The sequence below is a fragment of the Gordionus sp. m RMFG-2023 genome, chromosome 4 (genome assembly GCF_954871325.1).
Source record: "Gordionus sp. m RMFG-2023 chromosome 4, tfGorSpeb1-WG-v2, whole genome shotgun sequence".
NCBI lineage: Eukaryota > Metazoa > Nematomorpha > Gordioida > Chordodea > Parachordodidae > Gordionus > Gordionus sp. m RMFG-2023.
The window spans coordinates 13,535,971-13,561,810 of NC_088778.1; the positions used below are offsets into that span (position 1 = coordinate 13,535,971).

General features: G+C 25.5%; 1 protein-coding gene across 1 annotated transcript in view; it reads left to right on the forward strand.

Annotated features, from left to right (window-relative positions):
- Positions 1-25,840, forward strand: part of LOC135927742 (eukaryotic translation initiation factor 3 subunit D-like) — a 34,798-nt gene that overhangs the window by 1,479 nt on the left and 7,479 nt on the right. Inside the window, exons 4-7 of the mRNA XM_065463895.1 lie at positions 17,952-18,019; positions 18,124-18,239; positions 19,812-20,007; positions 24,879-25,011. Coding sequence (XP_065319967.1) covers positions 17,952-18,019; positions 18,124-18,239; positions 19,812-20,007; positions 24,879-25,011 — 513 coding nt within the window. The remainder of the gene's footprint in view (positions 1-17,951; positions 18,020-18,123; positions 18,240-19,811; positions 20,008-24,878; positions 25,012-25,840) is intronic.

Sequence of the window (25,840 nt, forward strand, 5' to 3'; positions counted from 1 at the left end):
AATAATAATTTTTGCTTAATTAAATAAAGTTTTCTCATGATATTTCATTTCTTTTCCAATTTTATTCAATTAATTTAAATTATATAGATTACAATTTAAAGACAAGTATAGCATCAAAAAAATTTAAATCGCAATATCAAAATAACTGGAATTTTATATGGGTGATCCCATGTCAAATCGGCCAAATAAACGAGATTTTCGGCTGACCATCTCAAAAATGAATGAAACTTGGCATGTTGTTTATTTATATTGTAAATGTTAATAAAATCAAAATTTTAGAGTGCTAGCTCAACCAAATCCAAAGATATACGCCTTCAAAGTCGAAAATCGCGAAATGCGTGATTTCATTAAATCTTGTTATTTTAAAAAATATTTAAGATAGAGTTACAAATGCCCTTAAAATTTTACGTTGGAAAATATAAAAAAAAAATTAAAAAATTTCAAATGTTTTCTTATTTCTGGTAAAAATAAAAAATTAACATTGTTAGGAAGTGATTTTTTTTGGGTGTTAATATTCACAAAATGTTTATTACCTTTATATTAAACGATTTAATAAAAAATCTCGATAGCCATTTTTGTTTTATTAATTTTATTTGAATTTTTATTATTTTTATAAATAAAATAATATAATATAGATGGCGTTATATATAATTTTTTTTATAATATATAATTTTTAATAAAAATATCAATAGTATTGTGATTAAAATTAAAAAATCAATTGAGTATAACCAAGAATGATGTCCTGGGGCGATATGTAAGCAGGCAACCCATACAGATATTATTTTATATTGATATTATAAAATTTATATAAAGCGTAATATAAAATGTATGATATAATAACGATCAATATAATAGTAAATTTCATTAATATGTCAATTTAAAAAATAATCACATTTGTTAGTATATCTTTTAAGGATAAATAATAATATATTTAAATAATATAAATAAATATATAGTAAATTAATATAATAAATTGAGCATATGATTTAAAAGAATTATGAGTTTTCATAGTTTGCCCTTAAGTTTTTCTTCTTCCATCTGAATATTCCTCTCTTGTTCTTAATTGCTTTTCTCATTGTCGATTCTGTGATTAGGGTTTGGTTCTTTTGTTGACTTACATCTGAATATCCCTCTCTTGTTCTTAATTGCTCTTCTCATCGCCGATTCTGTGATTAGGGGGTATCAGTCATAGAGAATATGAAGCTGAGGTAATTGGATTTTTATATTGTAAAATAAACATATTTTAAAATTTTATATTCAAACTATTATAATTTTGCGCTTATTAATAGAAATTCCTAAGGTCATAATTTATAGATATATCCTTTCATTGTTGTGGATCTACTATCTTTATTATTTGAAAATAACGATTTTATCAGCAAATTTTATTTTTTTATTCCTATCATCACTACCAATCAATCATTATATATTTCAAAATTAAACATTTTTTACAACCAAATGAATTTATGATAATTTGTGATTTCTCTGAAAATTATGCATTGTAATCCAAGACGCTGTTCAAGGATTTCACTTAATCAAGCCACTATCCATCCTATGATAGCATATTATAATAATATGGCAATATAGAAAACCTTAATATCAGAGTCACTTCAACATGATGTTGTTGCAGTACATTTATACCAGACTAAAATGATAAAATTTTTGACCAATCAATTCAGCAAAAAGCCAAACAAAATATATTACTGCTTTGATTGATCAACTGCGCAATATAAAAACAGAAATTTTTTTATAAATCTGTTATCATAAATCATATTTTGGTGTAGCTGCTGAATGGCATTCTTCTGCTACATCCCATGGAAAAGGTCCATGTGACGGCCTTGGCGGAACATTAAAAAGATTAGCAGCACGTTCAAGCCTTCAGCGCATCAGTTCTGGACATATTTTAACGCCAGTTGATTTATATCAGTTTGCAAAACAACACATGCTATCAGTAAATTTTACATATATAACCAACGAACAATACAATTTACAAGAGATTAAACCGAGAAAGATTCAATTTAGCTCGTCTCATTCCAGGAACTTGGGAAATACATGCTGTATTTTTTTTGAGTTTAAGTAAACTTAAATCAAAAATATATTCATATGCAGTGGACTTTCAAATTAACAATATCTCAAATGCCGATGATTGTCTTTTGCAATTTATTTTTGCCGATATTAAAGGATTCGTCGTAACATGTGTTTATGCTGATTTTTGGTGGTTAGCCACACTACTAAAAAAGAATGAAATTACTGAGGAGATATATATTTCCTTTTTACATCCCCATGGACCATAACCATCCTTCTTTTACCCCACAATTGTGGAAAAAATATGGTTACCCATTAATCAAATAATAACAATAGTAGATCCTATTACAGTGACAGGTCGTACCTAGAAATTATCGTCTCAAGAAATTCTATTAATAAGCATAAAATGGGATAAGATTAAAACAAGAGGTATTTATTTTTATATTGTTTGTGTATAAAATTTTAAATAATGTTTATTTTACAATATAGCGTCTTAATAAAATCATATCTGTATGGGCTGCCTGCTTACATATCGTCCCAGGGCATCATTCTTGGTTATACTCAATTGATTTTTTAATTTTAATCACAATACTATTCATATTATATATTATAAAAAATTTTGAATTAACGCTATCTATATTGCATTATTTTATTTATAAAATTAATAAAACTTCAAATAAAATTAAAAAAACAAAAATGGTTATCGAGATTTTTTATTAAATCTAATATAAAGGTAATAAACATTTTTAGTGAATAACACCCAAAAAAATCCCTTCCTAACAATGTTAATTTTTTATTTTTACCGGAAATAAGAAAACACTTGAAATTTTTTAATTTTTTTTTAAAATTTTCCAACGTAAAATTTAAGGGCTTTAAAATGGTATATAATTTGTAACTTAAATATTTTTTAAAATAACAAGATTTAATAAAATCACGCACTTCGCGATTTTCTACTTTGAAGGCGTATATCTTTGGATCTGGTTGAGCTAGCACTTTAAAATTTTGATTTTATTAACATTTACAACATAAATAACTAACATGATAAGTTTCATTCATTTTTGAGATGGTCGGCCGAATCGCTGGTCGATTTGTAATGGAATTACCCATATGGTAAGAGTAGATAAAGAATGTAGCTTAAATGCAATTTGTATAATATGCAATAAATAATTTAATATCAGCCATGTAGGAGTATGTAAAAAAATATTTCCAATTTAAAAAACAAGGAATCATGAAATCATATCCAATCATTGTTCAAAAACAGTATTATAGGGTCATTCCATGTCAAATGAGCAAGAAAATCAAGATTTTCAGCCAACCTTGTTTCAATTTCGATAAAAAGTTGTAGACTGGTTATATATGTACACATTAGATCATAAACAAAATTTTAGCCCATTAGCAAGTATATTAATGGAGATAATTGGGGTTAAAGGTCCAAAAAACGTTTTTTTTTGCTTTTTACTGATGTTAAATAACTAGTTTTAAATTTAAAACTAAGATCTAATATTGAATCTAATATTAATGGCGAAGTTAATAATTAATAATTATGGCGAAAACATCAAATTAATTTTTTTTTAAAATATGGGTCAGGTGAAAATTTGAAATTAATATTTAGAAATTAATATGATCTCCAATTTAAAATTTTTTTAAGAAATATTATTCATTTACTATTTTTTAAATAATATCTAAACAATTAGCATGGCTAGATTGTTGCGATTTTATACTTTAAAAAATAGATGGCGCTATATATAATATCTTCAATATGATAAAATTCATTTTTTTCTTTAAATATTCTCAAGTATAATATAATATATGATAAAATTTGGTTATATAACTTTGTAAACCTCATTCCCCTGAGATATACGCAGGATAAAAAATTTTAATACTTTTTTTAATATTTAAATGTAAATTAAAAATAATTTAAAAATCCGACTAGCACATGAATAAAAAAGCAGGATTAAAGGAGTGCAGGATAATTATTAAGGGAAAAATCGAAAATCATATTAATTAGCAGGCCTAAGATTCTTTTATGGAATTGTCATTATCTTAAATTATTAAAAAAACCAGAGATAAACAAAATTGTAGTTTTCGAAGATCAAAAATTTTTGCTAAAAAAGTATAATTTCAACTTGAAAAATTTTTTAAGCAATAAAAATAACAAAAATTAACTTTATAAAATTGGATATCAAATTAATTTGAGCATTCTCTATAAAAATTTAAAAAAAAAATTTCTATGATCAGTCTTTGAATTTTGAGCAAATGTTTAACATTAAAAAAATTAATAAAATAAGCCAGATGTTTTTATTTTTTGTTATATAAAAAATAAACTGAATATTAAAATTAATAAGCGAAATAAATCGTGAAAATACTAACAATAAATCGCAGTTGCTAAAAATACAAATTGATTTCTTTAATATTTTTCCACAAATTGCTACAATAATACTTAATTCATTTCTTTAACATTTTTCTAATTTAAAAAAAACATTTTTTATATTTTTACTTGTCTTTAAAAATAAATAATTTTTTCTAAATGAAACCTTTAAAAAATAAGCTAAAGTATTGCAATTCACTGAATAAACCAAAACATAAAAATTTTAAAAAGAATTTACGTTCTGTACTACCTTGGATGCTTAATATAAATAGTGATTTATATCTTCAACAAAACATGTAATTCGTGCCACTACCAGTTAAATAAAATTGTTCCACACATCGAAGAATTTATATCCTCAATAAATATAATCAGGATGCCTTTGAATCAATTAATGAAACATTACATAATATTGGAGAATCACCAATTAGAAGAAAACGTTTAATGGATTCAAAAGATTGAAAAAGCAATAAAGAGTAAGGTTTTATAAATATCTGATTCCGAGAATGATATTCCAATGAAAGATTAAATTCTTATATTAAAATATAACTTTGATAAATTATTAAAAATCAACAATATTAAATTCTTACACTTTTGCCTCAAAAATGGAGTGTAAATAAAATTCAAGAGGAATTCAACATAACATCATACATGGCAAGATAATCCAAAATGGTGGTTAAAGTAAGTGTAATTTTTCCATTCCCAAAAAGGCAGGAAAGACACTAAACGAAAAAACATTTAAACTCGTCAAGGATTTTTATAGTTTTGATGAAATAAGCCGACTCATGCCTGGAATAAAGGATTGTTTATCTGTTAAAGGCGAGAAAGAACCAATCCAAAAAAGACTAATATGAAATAATCTTTGGAAATATTCAAGATGTTTAAGGAAGAATACCCAAATATATTAATTGGATTCTCAAAATTTGCCGAACTTAGGCCAAAAAACTGTATTTTAGATGTAGCTAGTGGCACACACACTGTTTGTGTCTGCGCCACATCAGGTGAAATTAATGACAAATGTAATAGCTGAAATCACAGCAGGGGATGATTACTATATAAATTCTTATAACTATCTTTTGGCGCAAATTAATTGTAATCCCTCTTATCCAAAATGTTAGTTAACAAATTGTGATCAATGTTATGATATAGAATCTCTTAAGGGCCAATTATACCAATTGTTTCAGAGAAATCGTATAGAATATGTCACGTTTAAACAATGAATCACGATGGATAGAGCATTGTATAATTATGCTCAGAGACCTGCAGGCCCGGCCCTAAGCCAGGCCCGGGTACCAGGGCTGGGCCGTATTTTAAATTTTTAAAATATACCCGGGCCGGGTCTGAAAATTTTTTTTAAAAAAATACCCGGGCAGGGCCGGGCCTTATTTTTTAAAAAATTTATACAACATGAATTATTATATTCGTCAATTAGATATGGTTATATTGATTATATATAGTTATGATTAATATAATGTTTGGTGAAAGTTAACACTAGCTAACACTCATAGTATCTATTACATAATAAAATTATAGTTTTCCTGCCATGGAATAAATACGCAAAGGATTTAATACATTATTATATAATATATAATATATATGTTATATTTTTTATTAAATTTTTATTTTTTTTATACATAGTATTTGTAATATACTAAATATCTGTTTAGAATAAAAAATAAATAAAATATTTAGTGTTGTTAAACGGATCGTTTTGAGCCGATTTTTAAAAACGGCTAACTAAGTTTTTTATCCAGAAAAATATTATGCAAGTCTGAAAATTTTGCTCATAGAAGGAGCAAAGGTCTAGACATATAGTATCGAAATTTCGAGGCTTAGTCAATATTTTTCTGGCAAAAATATTGAGTTAGCCGTTTTTAAAAATCGGCTCAAAACGAGCCGTTTAACAACATTAGCTAATATACTTGCTTATTAAATGATGATACTCGCCGAAAAATATGATAAAATACGAAATAATGAATTTTTTGAATATACCAGGTCGAATATAATTTTTAAAAATTCCGAGCCGGGCCTAAAAATTTTTTTTTTAAAATCTAGTCCGGGCCGGGCCCCAAAAAATTTGTTTTTAAATATTCGGGCCGAGCCTTAAATTTTTAAACCCGAGCTGGGCCGTAAAAAATTTTTGGAAAAAAAATCCGGGCTGGGCCGAAATTTTTTTAATCTGGGCCGGGTCGGGCCGTACAAATGGTACCTCTGCAGGTCTCTGATTATGCTAAAGAAAATATTTATGGAATTCAATTTGAATATATATCCAATCTAGAATATATCGAAAGGGAATTAGAGGTCGTAAAAGATTTAATTCTTCACTGCCCATACATGAGACCCAAAAAATTCACGGGGTTATTCCCATTGATCAAAATAGACTAAAAATCAAAATATATTCAAATTCCAAAAAATATAATATAAAACAAATTTCGTTTTTTAAATGAGGAAATTATATTTAAAAATATTAATGGATATGTTACATGTGTATATGATGACAAATGGTGGTTAGGATTTAGATAAAAATGATACAAATGAAAAAGTAAAAATCCGATTTTTACACCCCTGTGAAACTTCAGCCTCATTAAATTTCATCTGATAGATGATATTTTAGTGTTGCTCAAATCTCATATTCTCTCGTGGTCAATCCTTCTACTTCCACCGGTCGAATATATATATTATCGCCTAAAGAAATCTCACAAACTAGCCAGTCTTTGTATTTCTTTAGATGAAGTAAGATTAAATTAATTTATAAACTATCTTAATTAGGCAAAATTTGTGAAGATTTTAAATTTCATGATCTAAATTACAAATAAATATATATATATAATGCCTATTGTAATCGATTTAGTATGATATATAGAGTGTTGTGATGATTTAATGAAACATATTGACGATTTAAATTAAAACCCATCCATATAAAATTATCTTCTTTGCAAAAATAATTAAAATATAACAAAGCATCATTGAAAATTATTTTATTTAAATTATTTTTGCAAAGAAAATAATTTTATATGGATGAGTTTTAATTTAATCGTCAATATGTTTCATTAAATTATTACAACACTGTATATATACATTAAACAATAAAATTTTTTTAACATATTAAAACTATAATATATAGCGCCATCTATTTTTTTTGAAGTATAAAAATCGCAAATTTTTTTAAAATAAATATCCAGCCATGCTAATTGTTGTAGAAATTATTTAGAAAATAGTAAATGGATAATATCAGAGTTGTTAATCGCTACTTTTAAAAGTAGCGTGCTACCGCTATCGCTATTTATCAAAAAAATTGCACGTTACCACTATCGCTATTTGTCAAAAAAGTAGCGCGCTATTAGCTACTATTTTTTAAAAGTAGCTTTATCTACCTTTTAAGCTACTTTCTTTAAAAAAATCTAGAAACAAATTTGTTTTATTTTTTGCTTATAATGGTATTGTATGATATATAAAAATCAACATTTTCTAAATATTAAAATATAGTTAGTTTTGATTAGTGTTGTTAAACGGCTAAGCCGAGTCGACTTAGCTATGACTCGAGCCTAGTTTCTAGTCGATAAAACAGCTCAGACTCGAGTCGACTAAATGAGCCGCATTTTAGTCGGCTCGCTTAGTCGGCTCACTTAGTCGGCTCGCTTAGTCGGCTCGCTTAGTCGGCTCACTTAGTCGGCTCGCTTAGTCGGCTCGCTTAGTCGGCTCGCTTAGTCGGCTCACTTAGTGGACTCAGAGGTTAGCTTGAGTTTAATTTAAATTTAGAGTCAAAATTTATTTTTATGTTATTGAGATATTTTAAATAATAATGTAGAATTTTATTTATTTATTTTTAGTGAATAATTTATTTTATTTATATTTAATGTTAATATTTTATTATTATCAAACAAAAAATTTTTTTAACTTTTATTTCAAATATGTTTTGATCTTATAATAAAAATGGATTTATTTATTTGATTTTTTTTAAATAAAAAAAAATTCATATTTTCGTCGAGCTAAAAATTTTAAGCAAAAAATAATTTTTGAACAAAAATATTGAAACATATTTTGTTGATTTTTTATTAATTTTTAACTTTTTTAAGAAATACTTTTGTTAATTTTATCATAAATAAATAATCTTTTAGGTCAAATCTTCTATAGTTTTTTTATATTATTTTCATAAATATATCTATATTTTAAGTTTATTATTAGAGGTGGCTTTTTCTAAATATTTTTTTAATAAATATATTTATATTTTAAGAATATTAAAAGAGGTGGTTTTTCTAAATTATTTTTTTATTAATATTTATGTCAAACTTTTTTTTAATGCCTCAATTGTCATATGCGTTATTTTTTAAGATTTTTGGACACAAAAGGGTTATAATATAATTTATATTGTAAAGATATTATATTATAAATTCAATGAAGATGTTCCCTGGAAAAATAATAATTATCATATGGTAGGTATATTTTTGAACATATAAGATTTTTTTGTGACGCTAATGGGCAAAAATATGTTTCTTTAACAGGTAAAATTTAATGTAGATGTACCCTAGATAAATGACAATTGTCATAATAGTTATTTTTAAAGTTTTTTAAATTTTTTTGACGTAAATAGGCGAAAATAAGTACTGCTAACATGTCTAAATAAAACTTCAGTGAAGATGTACCCTAGAAAAGTAACAATTGTCATAATCGTTGTTTTTAAAGTTTTTCGAATTTTTTTGACGTAAATGGGCTAAAATAAGCATTGCTAACATGTTTAAATAAATTTTAGTGGAGATGTACCATAGATAAGTGACAATTGTCATAATCTTTGTCTTTAAAGTTTTTCGAATTTTTTTGACGTAAATGGGCTAAAATAAGCATTGCTAACATGTTTAAATAAAATTTTAGTGAAGATGTACCCTAGATAAGTGACAATTGTCATAATCGTTGTTTTTAAAGTTTTTCGAATTTTTTTGACGTAAATGGGCTAAAATAAGCATTGCTAACATGTTTAAATAAAATTTTAGTGGAGATGTACCATAGATAAGTGACAATTGTCATAATCTTTTTCTTTAAAGTTTTTCGAATTTTTTTGACGTAAATGGGCTAAAATAAGCATTGCTAACATGTTTAAATAAAATTTTAGTGAAGATGTACCATAGATAAGTGACAATTGTCATAATCGTTGTTTTTAAAGTTTTTCGAATTTTTTTGACGTAATTGGGCTAAAATAGGCATTGCTAACATTATTAAATAAAATTTTAGTGGAGATGTACCATAGATAAGTGACAATTGTCATAATCGTTGTTTTTCAAGTTTTCGAATTTTTTTGACGTAAATGGGCTAAAATAAGCATTGCTAACATGTTTAAATAAAATTTTAGTGGAGATGTACCATAGATAAGTGACAATTGTCATAATCGTTGTTTTTAAAGGAATTTTTTTGACGTAATTGGGCTAAAATAAGCATTGCTGACAATTGTCGCATTAAAAAAAAGTTTGACATAAATATTAATAAAAAATAGAAATAAATTAAAAAGGAATAACTAAAATAAATAAAAGTTAAAGAAAAATTGACAAAAATTTAAAAAATATTATGATTTTCTTAGTACATCTTCACTAAATTTTTATTTAAACATGTTAAAAATGCTTATTTTAGCCCAATTACGTCAAAAAAATTCCTTTAAAAACAACGATTATGAAAATTGTCACTTATCTATGGTACATCTCCACTAAAATTTTATTTAATAATGTTAGCAATGCTTATTTTAGCCCAATTACGTCAAAAAAATTCGAAAACTTGAAAAACAACGATTATGACAATTGTCACTTATCTATGGTACATCTCCACTAAAATTTTATTTAATAATGTTAGCAATGCTTATTTTAGCCCAATTACGACAAAATAATTCGAAAAACTTTAAAAACAAGGATTATGACAATTGTCACTTATCTATGGTACATCTCCACTAAAATTTTATTTAAACATGTTAGCAATGCTTATTTTAGCAAAAATTCGAAAAACTTTAAAGACAAAGATTATGACAATTGTCACTTATCTATGGTACATCTCCACTAAAATTTTATTTAAACATGTTAGCAATGCTTATTTTAGCCCATTTACGTCAAAAAAATTCGAAAAACTTTAAAAACAACGATTATGACAATTGTCACTTATCTATGGCACATCTCCACTAAAATTTTATTTAATAATGTTAGCAATGCTTATTTTAGCCCAATTACGTCAAAAAAATTCGAAAAACTTTAAAAACAACGATTATGACAATTGTCACTTATCTATGGTACATCTCCACTAAAATTTTATTTAAACATGTTAGCAATGCTTATTTTAGCCCATTTACGTCAAAAAAATTCGAAAAACTTTAAAGACAAAGATTATGACAATTGTCACTTATCTATGGTACATCTCCACTAAAATTTTATTTAAACATGTTAGCAATGCTTATTTTAGCCCATTTACGTCAAAAAAATTCGAAAAACTTTAAAAACAACGATTATGACAATTGTCACTTATCTAGGGTACATCTTCACTAAAATTTTATTTAAACATGTTAGCAATGCTTATTTTAGCCCATTTACGTCAAAAAAATTCGAAAAACTTTAAAGACAAAGATTATGACAATTGTCACTTATCTATGGTACATCTCCACTAAAATTTTATTTAAACATGTTAGCAATGCTTATTTTAGCCTATTTACGTCAAAAAAATTCGAAAAACTTTAAAAACAACGATTATGACAATTGTCACTTATCTATCGTACATCTTCACTAAAATTTTATTTAAATATGTTAGCAATGCTTATTTTAGCTCATTTACGTCAAAAAAATTCGAAAAACTTTAAAAACAACGATTATGACAATTGTCACTTATCTAGGGTACATCTTCACTTAAATTTTATTTAAACATGTTAGCAATGCTTATTTTAACCCATTTACGTCAAAAAAATTCGAAAAACTTTAAAAACAACGATTATGACAATTGTCACTTATCTATCGTACATCTTCACTTAAATTTTATTTTAACATGTTAGCAATGCTTATTTTATCCCATTTACGTCAAAAAAATTCGAAAAACTTTAAAAATAACTATTATGACAATTGTCATTTATCTAGGGTACATCTACATTAAATTTTACCTGTTAAAGAAACATATTTTTGCCCATTAGCGTCACAAAAAAATCTTATATGTTCAAAAATATACCTACCTATGATAATTATCATTTTTCCAGGGAACATCTTCATTGAATTTATAATAAAATATCTTTACAATATAAATTATATTATAACCCTTTTGTGTCCAAAAATCTTAAAAAATAACGCATATGACAATTGCGGCATTAAAAAAAGTTTGACATAAATATTAATAAAAAAATAATTTAGAAAAACCACCTCTTTTAATATTCTTAAAATATAAATATATTTATTAAAAAAATATTTAGAAAAAGCCACCTCTAATAATAAACTTAAAATATAGATATATTTATAAAAATAATATAAAAAAAACTATAGAAGATTTGACCTAAAAGATTATTTATTTATGATATAATTAAAAAAAGAATAAAATTTTATGATAAAACAAAAGAATAAAATTTCTTCAAAAAATCAGCAAATAGTTTCAAAAATATTTTTTTCTTAAAATTTTTAGCTCAAAAATATTAATTTTTTTTTATTTAAAAAAAAATCAAATAAATAAATCCATTTTTATTATAATCAAATCAAAACATATTATTTGCATTAAATAAAATATAAATAAAATAAATTATTTTACTAAAAATAAATAAATAAAATTCTACATTATTATTTAAAATTTCTCAATAACTTTAAAATAATTTTTGGCTCTAAATTTAAAATAAACTCAAGCTACCCTCTGAGCCCACTAAGTGAGCCGACTAAGCGAGCCGACTAAGTGAGCCGACTAAGCGAGCCGACTAAGCGAGCCGACTAAGTGAGCCGACTAAGTGAGCCGACTAAGTGAGCCGACTAAGCGAGCCGACTAAGCGAGCCGACTAAGTGAGCCGACTCATGCGGCTCCTTGATCGGCTTGAGTCGGAGCCGTTTTTTACGACTACGACTCGAGTCGCAAGTCGTAAGAACTCGACTTTTTAACAACACTAGTTTTGATTATAAAAAAATTTATGTAATAAAAATAATTATTTATGGTAATTTGTTGTATTTTATAAGCTTTTACTTTGTGCTATGTGTCCAACTATCTGCCGTGGTACATATATATGATATCTCTGATAACTTTACTATTAGAGCATCTTTCATCTATTTAAAGTTATCTGCTATTTTATTCATTAGTGTCTGGCGACATAAAATTGTTGTACCAGGAGATAGTTTTAATTTTGTGGATGTAGAGTATACCAAATTATTTAGGATTTCTTCATTTCCTTAAAACTATTGGCATGAACAGTCTTATAATATAAATACTATTAGAATGTAAAAATGACAATTGACCTTTAGGTGTTTCTTAAGTTATAACTTGAATGATATGAGGAAATATTTTTTTTACATTTTAAACAAATAAATTTGAAGCCAGTTGTTTTTATATTTATTTAAAAAATTTTTTCAAATCTAGGGAATGGAAAATTTGTATTATAGCTATTAAGAACATTTTCTTCCCTGGTATCTTCCATTTCATTAATATCATTGTCTGAATCACTTTCAACGATTTGGATATTCATAGGCGATGACATCTTAAAATAATTAACACGTGATTTAGGTTTATAATACAAATGAAAATATAAATTACAAATTGAAAATATATTTCAATTTCTAAATTAAATAATAAATCATAAAAATTATAATTAATTATGATATTATATTTAAATTTCCATGTTTATACTTACCTTCATTATATTTTTTGAAAGTATAGCTACTTTCAAAAAAAGTAGCACGCTTAAAAATTAAATAATTACGAAAAAAATAGCCGCTATTAGCTATAGCTACCAAAAAAGATAGCCTTTAACAACTCTGGATAATATTTCTTAAAAATATTAAAAATTGGAGATCATATTCATTTCGAAATATTAATTTTAAATTTTCTACTGACCATAAGATGGCTCATTGTTAATAAAAATTAATTTTGATGTTTTCGCCATAATTATCAATTATTGACTTAGCTATTGATATTAGATTCAATTTTGATAATATTTAGTTTTAAATGGAAAACTAGTTGTTTAACATCAGTAAAAAGCAAAAAAAGACATTATTTGGACCTTTAACCCCGATTATCTCCGCTAATATAGTTGATAATGCGCTAAAATTTTGTTTATGATCTAATGTGAACATATATAACCAGCCTACAATTTTTTATCGAAATAGAAAGGGGTCGGCCTATAAGTGATTGATTTAACATAGAATGACCATAATTGATGATAATAATGCAATAGCCAAAATGTCATTCATCTATCACACAATAAAACTTTTGCTTAGTTATTTATATATACAATTCAACTTATTGCCTATACTCTTTCCTGATTTTAAAAATATCACAAAGCATAAAATATAGAAGAGCAAAAGCCTCAAAAATTGTTTTAAATATCCTATGTCCTGAAACTAAGAAATACATCTTAGAGGATTTGAAGGAAAATCATCCATTTTCTCTATTAATGGGTGCATTAAATATGGAAATACTAAATCAATTAAAATAATGCTACGCTATTTTTAATAAAGAAAAATGCTTCTAAACTTCTAAAAAAATTTTATTTTATCAGACTAGTAGAAATCGAAGGATATTGCATTTATGCTTGTTGACCCTTTAAAATTCTTACTATCTTTTTGTGCCGATATTGCAAGTGGAAATTTTGGAATATAAATATTATTCACATTGGTTGCTTGTGCCATACAATTTACAATGTAAGAAGAAAGGGGCATTTTTGATTATCAATAGACATGGAAATAATTGCTATGAATTGTTATGCCAAATTTGGCAGATCCACAAACAGGTTATCTGTTTTTAAAAATAATGGATTCTCAAGATTTTGAATAGTCTGAACTTCTACAAATTGTTCCAACAATGTGGCTAGCATTACCTACTCTCTAAAGACTTTTAAAATTATTTAGCTGTTAAATCTTATTTTTTATCCCCAAAAATCCTAAATCAATATTAAAATTATTTTTGAAAAATTAGGGACAACCTTAAAAACGTGGTTAAAAAATTGCAATCCGAAAATTCAATTAAATTAGTATTAACTTTAAAAGCCCAATTTATCAATAACTTTTATGGCTCGGTTATAAGACAAAATCTTATAAAATGTGATGACCATGATAAAATCGCATCATCTTATGAAGCTAAAAAATTCATTGAAACAATAATTATTTAGAAAAAAAAATAGTTTAAAATGAGAAATTTCAAATATTATAAGTTCGATAATAATAATCAATTTTAATATAAAGCATAGCGAATTAGATGAATTATTTCAGGAATTCGTTGGTTTAAATACATTATTAGAACAAAATAATAATATATCGAATTTGGCTCATGAAAACAAATATGTACTTTTTTCATGCGCCAAATTTTGAAAAAATGTGCAATGTTATATTCTCATTATCATGTTCAAGCCCTGATTAAAAAAGCGCATGAATTTTTGGCGGAAAGACCATAGAAGCGGAATTAATGATCAAACATAATCTTAATTATAGTGCGCACAAATTGAGCATTTGCGTTTGCAGTACGTTTTTTAACGTAATGCATCTGTGTTTAAATTGAAAGCAGTACGTTTTTTCTTTGTTTAAAATTGAATCGTGATTTTATTTTTATTAAAATATGGACATATTAAGTTTACAAGATAAGCAAATTATTGCTTTATATTTAATTATTAAAAAACCAAAATCTACTAAGACGAGAAGGAAGACTACTAAAATATTCATGGATAGAAATTTATTCAAAGATTTTTTAAATTCATAAATGATTTTTAATGTATAGTATTTAAAAAAATCTACACACATTTGTAAATTTATTTATTTATCCTACCTTAATATATTTATAATAATCTACATATTTAAATAAAAATGCTAAATAAATTTATAAAAGTTTTTTTATTTGTATATATTCACCTTAAATAGAATAAGATATCTATTATATAAAAATAAATAGATTAACAAATAATGCAAATATAAAAATTTTAAATATATTTTTCTTTCTTTAAGAATAAAAATGATCACTAGAACATGTAAGAGAGTATTAAATGTCTTATTAAAATAATAAAATTTTATTTCATTTAATTTATTATATTTACATAAGGTGATGTCAAAATAAAATATTGGCTCAATAAACCATAAAAGTTATCTATATAAAAGGTCAATATCTTAAAATTACAAACACTATTATTTTTTTTACATATTCTGAAGATAATATTGGCTAAATTATGGTTAAAAAAAATGCAAGGATACATTAGATTTATACTTATCCTAGCTTGTAATCTTTTTAAAATATAGTGGTATTTTTTAGATTAAAAAAATATGTAAATGAATTAAAATCCTAGAAAGGCTTCAAATTTAGATCTCTAAATAATTATTGTTTCAAAATTTATAATATATATACACACTACTACATCTTAATAGCTCCCAAATTTTAGCTTATATTTTTTTCAAAAATGGACACTATAATATAGAATATTACTTTATTATAAATATATAAAAATAAAAATATTTACAATACAAAAATATTTAAGATATTATATCATTAAATAAAGATAAAGGTGTATCATTTGAAGGTGTTTCTGTTGAAGTAGATATTTCAACATTAGTTTGATATTTAGATTGCAACATCAAACTATGATACAATCTTGATGTCTCACTTTTGAAGAGGTATCTATTATTATGGTCCATGCTTTCTAAGCCTGCTTCCATTGATAGTAGATACAATCTAAAATTATATTAAATTTATAGATAAAAATATATATTTTACTGGCTCTCGGATGGCACCTTTTCCTAAAGAGCCAAGAGTCTTTCCTCTACAAGTCTATTTACTTTTGACCCACTGGGCTATAAATATAAATGAATAAATTATATAAAATATCATTTAATATATTCTAAAATTATATAAATATAAATTTATATATTCTAAATGTTATAATATCAATTAATATATGAGATAAATTTATACTTACATTTTTGTATCCATTTAAATTTTCCCGCAAAAATAAAAAAGCACAAAAAAATCAAACCAGATTGCTTTTTTTTTAACGCTTGCCGTAAAAAAATCCAATTTGCAACACCATTTAAAATTCATTATTTGCTTTTAAAACGGAGCGTTGAAAAGCTCAATTTGTACGCACTATTATACTTGTAAAGATTTTAAGGAATATGTAACAAAAAATAAAAATTTAATTAATAAAATCTTCCGAAAAATAAAAATAAAGATGTGATGATTTTTTAAATCACTTCAAGTAAAATAATATACGATCTTCCTTTATTTTACTGTTGCGTATTAGATATGTTCATTTAAAGGGCCATGCCGATCCACAATTTTTCACCTATCCGATCCAATATTTTTTGATTACTTAAAAACCACCCGCCGATATTGATCCTATATTTATATTGATCTTTATTTACCATCTATTTTTGTAACAATGTCATTAAAATATCAATATTTTCTTTTTTAAAAAAAACCAACTAACTTTCACGAATGATTAAGTTTATTTTTTTTCTTTGTAAAAGTTAATAATCTCATTAAAAATATTTGCAATGTTCATGGGTGAATGTAGAGTTGTTAAATAGTTTTATTTATCCGATTTTTAATGGGGGTGGGGGGTGGTTTGCCCCCAGTATATATGATACCATTTCAAAATACTAATATTGACATTCTATAATTAGCTAAATCAAGATTTTAAAAATATTACCTAAGAATCGAAATATCGCCAATAAAATTTAAACCTTTCTGCTATCTATGGGCAAAATCAATAAGTTTGAGTAATTTACTGGCCAAAATCTGAATTAAACTTTTAAAATTTACTAAATCGAGCCGTTTATCTACACTAGCTGAATGTGACTCGTTAGATATTTTAAAATACCTTTCTTTTTGCAAATAATATAATTAAAAAAAAATAGTGTAAAATTTTACTGATTTTTAAACATTACAACAAATAAATCGTATTTTAGTTCCTTCATTAATTTATTATATGAAATTATAAAATAAGAATTTTTTTTTGAATCATGGTTAAATCCCCCCCCCCCCTCCACCTTTTGTTTGAATGAATCTGGCAACTCTGGCTATTATTAGGTTACTAAAATATATTTGAATAAATATTTTAACTTAAATTTACATTTTTAAAAACAAAAATTTATTTGAGTCCATATTTTGGCCATTGTAAGGTTGAAATCTAAAATTTTTCTTACAACTCTCATTTATTGTGTAAATCACCAGTATATATTTTTAAACATTTTTATTTATATCTATAATCTTTCTAAACAACAGATGATCCTTTCACAATTTTATAGGCATGGTTATGTACCTAAACAATTTGTTTTCATTAAAAGATGGATGATACCTTGAATTTGGCAACCACCACTATCTCCTTAAATTTTTTTTACTTAATGTAAGGCATTTAAAAAAAATTATATTTAATATTAAAATCTAGCAAAGAAATTTCAAACCTCAATATGGGAAAAACCAGAGAGGAAATAATCAGCAAAATAGGAATATGAGGTAAGAAGATTAAATATGAAATATTTGATTTGATTATTACTTTTACATGTTATTTTATAACTTGCTTAACATAAAATATTTCTCTAAAATTAAATTCAATCAAGGCATCAACAATATCAATCTAACGCAAATAGATCTTTTAACAATCAATCAAACATGTCTAATGCTAATATGGCCAATTCTGGTGGTATGGGAGGCAATAAAAACACAAGCGTAAATGGTAAATTTTCGTTTAAGATATAAAGTTGTTATTTCAAGTTTATGATGTGACTAATAAAAATTCTTTCCATATCTGCAAGCCTAAAATAAGTCAGAAACCGACAGAGTTAGCTACCCATTTTAAAGTTCAGCCCAATTTATTTTAGTCCATGTTTGATTATTTCTTATCTTATTCACTAGTAATTTGCCGAATCTCTAATAAATTGAGCATATAAAGTAAAAACAATAACTTGGTATTGATTGATATGAAGATAATAGCTATTTAATTGTAAAAAAATTTTAACTTGAAAAGAAATCACGAATTTCAAGGAAAATTAAAATCTCAAATTTAGGTTAATAATTCAAAATTCAATATTTTTAAGAAAACCGGTTCAAAATATTTATAACAGTTCGGTTCGCTCTTTTTATTTCTTTAGAACCGTCCGGTTACGGTTCAGAAAATTATGATGGTTCATATCGGTTTCGCGGTTCGGTTTGAAGCCCTGGCTAAAATAAGGATAGATATGCCCGCCTGATTAAGTCTCCATGATTCTATTCCAAATATTTAAAAATATATCAAACAAAATAATAATTTATCATATATTATGCTTATGCATGATATTTTAATAGAAAATAAAATTATAGGCCCAAGTGAAGTATAACCATAAAAAGATTTAAACATTAAAAATTCGAAAAAGGCCTGTCTTTAAACGGTTAACGGTTTAAATAGTATTTGATTCCTACCACCGGTCTATGAACTTTGAACCGGCCCATAATCTATAATATATCAACTTATGCTATTAGTATTCGAGATCTGCAAATCATGGCCTGGCCCGAGGTCTATTTAAAAAATAATAATTTCGGTTATGGCTGGATCATGCCTAATATTTAAAAAAAATTCGGGTCCGGTCAGGCTTAAAATTTGTATATGATATAACATTTTATTAAATAAATTAATAAATTTTAAAATTTTTGTAAAAAACAAGGATCTATTTTTTATTTGTTCTATATTTAAATAAATTCGGGCTTGGCCAGGCGGACAAATAATAAAATTTGTTTAGGATCGGACCTGGTTGGGCACATTTTTTTAAAAAAAAATTGGGCTAGGCCGGGCTTGGGAAATTAAGCACGATGCAGATCACACATTACATGACTTAGAACCCTGCAAATTCTATTTTTTTGAGATTGAGCCCAGTTCGAAATTATTATTTTGAACTCTAGCTCTGCCCAGCCCTTATTTAAAAAAAATAACCATTTTAGTTAAATAAAATAGAAAACCACTAATTGCTCTATACTAATTCTATAGAAATTCTAATTATCGTTTTTTTAAGGGTTTCTTTTTTATTTTTTAAAATCGGTTTTTAAGCCTGGATTTTGATCCGGGTTTTCCCTAGTATTAACCTGATTTCATGCTGTCATGCCTCTTATGTGATTTATCAGACCTTGTCGATACCTCGATATAAAAATCTATATTGCAGTCAAACGAGGGATCTTAGGTGAAAATTTGCGAGTCTAAGCCAAGCTATTAAACCCTCAATAAACAATTTTTTTTCAGTATAACAAATAATTAACTAAATTTAAACCTAACCATTAGCCGGCCAAGGTTATCAAAGGCATCAACAAAGGCACCACCAAAAGTTTTTCCGGTTTGCCACAAAATCAGCCGTTCCAGTCAAAATTCATCGGGAATCTTCTGTTAGAATAAAACCAGATTGGAACGTGATCGAAGAACTGGATTTTCAAGACCTTAATAAAATGGCCCTACCTAACATGGACAAGCCTACGGATATGTAAATTATAATATTATTTAGTACATCAACCAAAAAAATGTGAAAGAGTTTCTTGAAAGTGATTGATATTCACCTTAATTGACTTTTTAGAATAATTTTAAGGAGTTTGATAATCCTGGTTGATATCACCAACTTCGAGATAAATCAATACATCTTTCAATAATATAATCTAACAATTTTTGAAATGTCAAATGCATTATCGCCCTATTGTTCTAACTTAAAATTGCTACTTTTTAAAATAAAATTTTTTTAATATATTGCGCCATCATGCAGTTATATTTATATATATATGTTATATAAAGGACATCAAACTTAATTAAACAATTATTGTATTATAAAAAAATAATAATATAACAAATAAAAAGTCAAGACTCTTATTTTTAAAATCAATTGAGCCTTATTGATTAGTATTTTATATTCAAATGTCTTCATTAAAAACTTACTTGATAATTTAAATATTTATATATATAATATGATACATTGTTTAATTTTATTATTCCAAAAGCGCATTTTACAATTCTTGCTAGCTCTTGATAGAATGAATAAATTTTTTTAATTCATATATTAATAATTTTATAAAATATTTAGTAAGCTTTGCTATAAATTTTATGGCTCAATCATCGAAATGCTACATTTATAGTAAATATAGTTTTCCTTTTTAAGGGTCAGGTGGGGAGAGATCTTTGTGAATTATTAAGGCGCGTATCCAGCGGGGAGGGGGCTAGAAATGATTCCTAGCGAATTTTTTTTAAAAAATATGAAAAAGCTTAGGCGCATAGCCAGAGATAGGGGAGAAATCCCCCGTCCCATAGCAAGAATTTTTGAAAAAATATAAAAGGGTTTCATGAGTTGTGAATTGCAAAGCTTTCTATTTCAAATAGGTTATATTCTTTTAAATATGAGCAAAAAGTTATAATTAATTTAAATATTTATTTCCTGTATATTAATATTTTATCTTAGAAAAATTTAAAGTTTAGTTTCTTACATTTTTTGACCCTCAAACAATTATGGATTAAGAAAATTTTATCAACCAAAAAAAATCTATTTTATTTATTTTAACTAATAACTATGATTAAAAGATTTCTAGAAAGTATGAAATGTTCAGAATCCAAATAGACAGAATTTGCTGAATATAATTATTACTGAGATTTCTTGTGCTACAGGAAAAAAGAAACTGAAAAAAAAGCCTTCACGACAAGTGATCGCCTATTTTGTATGCCCTTGGAGAAATATCAGAATAACCTGAAACGCATTTTTCATCTGAAGCTGATACATTATAGATTTAATATGACTGCCAATTTTTTTTGGAATGTATTAATAAATTAATTAACAATAATTCTATGCATTATTTATCTAAGAAATGGATTTGACTGAAGTTATGAGAATTGCGAATATTATTATATTATCAACCAGGAATTTCTCGAGATTTATTTGATTGATTAGGTATTTGATAAATATTAACGTGGATTCAATTGAGGATCATTATAAAATAACTATTTTTATCCCACTTTTGAATTTAATTTTGACTCAAATCAATGACCGATTTGATATTTATCAAATGACTATCCAATCTCATAACTCCCTCTGCTGAGGATATATCAAATTTTGATATTGAAAAATTAAATATTTAGATAAATTTTATTCAGAGGATATAAATATATCTGTAGGCCAATTAATTTCATAATTTAAATGGTATGAAAGATTCATTTTTGTAGATAATCCTCCAAGAAATACAGTAGAAATTGCATACTTTATATTTGATAAGTTTTCCAAATTAATTAAAATTATTTTATATTTTGGCAAAGATACTAATTAGTACAAACACAAATGAGTGGACCTTTTCTTCATTACATACAATAAAAATCTATATTAAAAGTATGACTTCTTAAAATTGATTGAATAGACTAATTTTACTTATCGATCCCCAACAAAAAATAAATTATCAAAAAAAAAGATTAAATTTTTATGATGAACGATATTTTGATTAACTTTTTAAATCATTATAAAATGTTTAATTTTATATGGTTATTGAGATTTTAAATACCAGTTTATATAACTATAATATTTATTAACCATATTATATTTCGCTGTTAATATTTTGTATTTTCCAATTTTTATTATTTGAGTTCGAAATTATCATATTTTCAAATATGTTTGGTTCTAATAAATTATATGAGGATTTGTTCTAATAAATTTTTAATCCTCCAAAAAAAAATCATTTCAATATAAAAAATTATCCCCTCCCTTAGAAAATTCCTGGCTATGCGCCTGGAACTATTTTTAAAGCCAAAGCCAACTGAATTTTGGTTTATATTTGAGCACACAGACTTATTTTTTTAAATTTAGGCCAGTGCTCCACTCCAATTTATATTTAAAGCCCAAGCCCAGCTAGACCTTTAAGTTTTTAATCGAAAAAATATAAATTAAAACGAATTTTTTATATAGTTAAATAAATATAAAATTTACGAATGTAGTAATTTTTGCATTAAAAGATCAAATATTTTTTTAAAGGTCCAATCAGAGTTGTTGAACACTTATTTAAAAGTAACGCGCTACCGCTATTTGTCAAAAAAGTAGCGCGCTAAAAAATGTAGCTCTAGCTACTTTTTATAAAAAAAATTTAGTAACAAATTTGTTTTATTTTTTGCTTATAATATAATTTTATAGTAAATAATATATATAAATAACATTTATAAATATTGTAGTTAGTTTTGATTATAAAAAAATTTATGTAATAAAAATAAATATTTATGGTAATATTCATTTTTTTATTTATTTTGTTGCATTTTAATAATAAAATCATTTCAATATTATCATCACCAAGTCTAGAGCGACGATCAGAAAGTATAAGTTTCGCCTTACTAAATAATCTCTCAACACTAGCACTTAAGGGCAAGGCAATATTTAATTTTATATACATATTTTTAATATAAGAAAAATTATCAAAATACTCATTTGAAAAAATCGCGTCGAAGGGATTTTCTATTATATTTTTATTTCAAAAAAAATTATCAGTGGAAGTCATTTTTGGGGTTGTAACTAGGCCATTTTTGTTTGGTATGCTACTATCCAACTTTACCATGAGCCTATTACTTTGATCTTTAACATCATCGGAATTGATATATGGCCAGTTTAGTTTTAATTTGAGATGAATCATTGCAGCTAATACATTATCATCATTATATAGGTTGGGGAATCTAAAATTTACAAAAATAGTGTATTTAAAATATATCTTAATCATAAAATTTTATAAATTTTTAGCTTATTAACTTTAAGTTAGAATAAATTATTCAGAAATAAAAACAATATAAATTTTATTTACCTTCCCTCAATGCCTTTTAACATAGAATCTACTAGGGGCTGGCATAAGATTAGATTATTCAATCTGTAATTTTGTAATTAGGCTTAAAGTGGGAACATAATACCCCATCATCTCCATATTATCCCCATCTTTCAAAATTTAAGGAAAGAACCACATCACATATTAATCCAATGATATGAAATTGAATAATTATTAATTAGAATTACTTCTGTATACACATTTATAAATGATTAATATATTGAATTTCAACATGATCACAGAGAAAATTTATTTCTAATCTTCTTTCATCCAGAAAAAAATGCCATTAATTTGCGTGGTATACTAAGTTCCATCTAGTAGTTAGGAGTTAATAAATACCTGCCTAGTTTTTTTCTAAAATATGTCTGAGCATTTAGAAGATTTGTTCTGCTTATTTCATAGAGTTGATGCCCTTTTAAAATCTTCATTTTTTAGGGCTCCTTCAGCATCCACTGTTGCTAACAAATTTAGATTATGCCCTGAGCATCTCTGATAACTAGGCATTAGAGCATTTTTCATCACTTTAAAGTTATCTGCTATCTTATTCATTAGTGTCTGGCTACATAAAATTGTTTTACCAGGGGATAGTTTTAATCATCATGGTAAATGATGTATATCAATCAAGGATGAACTGTATCAATTATAAAATCAATAATTTTTTCAGCCTGTTTCTAAGAAATATGCATGTGCATTATTAATCAACTTGGTTGGAATTGAATTGGTCTTTGGATGTAAAGTCGCCTATACGAAAATTATTTAGATGTTTTTCTATTTCTTTAAAACTGTTGGCATGAACATTTTTATAAAAATAAATACTATTAGAATTTAAAAATGACAATTACCATTAGGTGTTTTTTGAGGTTATAACTACTGGATTGATTTGAGGATATATTTTTACATTTTAAACAAATAAATTTGTAGCTGGTTTTGGTTTTTATATTAATTTCAAAATATTTTTCAAATTTTGGAAATGGGAAATGTGTATTGTTATTAAGAACATTTCCTTCCCGGGTCTCTTCCATATCATTAATATCATCGTCTGACTGATTTTCAACGATTTGGATATCCATTTGCGATGACATTTTAAATAATTTACACGTGAATTAGGTTTATAATACAAATTGAAAATATAAATTACAAATTGAAAATATATTTCAATTTCAATAATAAATCATAAAAATTATCATTAATTATGATATTATATTTAAATTTTCATGTTTTTAGTTATATTAATTATATTTTTAAAAAGTAGCTAAGTAGCGTTAACTTAACTAATTTCAAAAAAAGAGCGCGTTAAAAAAATAAATAATTTTAAAAAAAGTAACGCGCTATTAGCTATAGTTACCAAAAAAGATAGCGCGCTACAAGTAGCTCGCTACTTTAACAACTCTGGGTCTAATATACCTTTTCAAACTTTGTGTCCTTTTTGCAATGGCACAATGTCCTATAAAAGTTTAAGTTTTTACGTAAGATTTTAATATACTTATACTATTGTTTTAAAATTTCCATTCACTACGTCTATTATATAAAGAAAATCTTGCGGAGCCATTGAATATTTTGACAAGGTGTATGATAGATGTAGCACAAAGAATGCTAAAAGTTTGATGAAAAGTAATCGAATTTCCCGGCAAGTCTCTACCTGTAATGATTTAACCATTAGAGAAGTATTTTTTTTGTTTATGAATGATTTTATATTTTAAGGTTTTGTTTAATTGATTAGATATTCTTCTGGGCATTTATTAATTAAATCATAATTAAAATTTCGATGAACAAAAAAGTGTATCTAAGTTGTAACCTCTATAATTAATGTTTTTCTTTATTATAATTCTTCACATTCAAAACAATCTTGGATTTATGTACGTTTAAAAAAAGGAACATTTTTAGATAAATTATTATAAATTTATTGAGTATGGGACTAATATATAGATAAAAAGAGGAAAAATTAAGGGAAATGATGGAAATTATAAATAAAACTAGTAGATAGCCCGTCAAAAATGACGGGGAATGAGAATTTTCTTCTTACCTTTATGATAGTTGTCACCTGTTATTTGAAAATAATATCCAATTTTTATTCTTTTTACCCCCTTCCCCTTCAAGCCAGGTTAAATTTATCAAAACTAAGTGTAAATACTATGGTTAAAAATAAATTTAAAGCTTTTACTTGATAATACCAATATTATTTGTTAAATCTTACTGATCATTTATATATACCTAATATTTTATATTAAAAAAAATTCCCAGGCAAAGTAAAAGCCATAATAATTTTAAGAAATTCTTCCAAGCACAATGAAAGATCATAATAATTTTGGTAGTTTAGAACTGAAATAAAACATTTAAATAATTATAATGAATTTAGAAATACAATCAAAATCAGATTTTCATGGGCCTTGGTTTTTTGATCAGGCCGAGCCCAGGCTTGCAAAAAAATTTGTTTTAGGCCAATGTCTGACCCATAGTTAATAATAGAAAAAATTCTCAAGCCTCCAAGCTCAT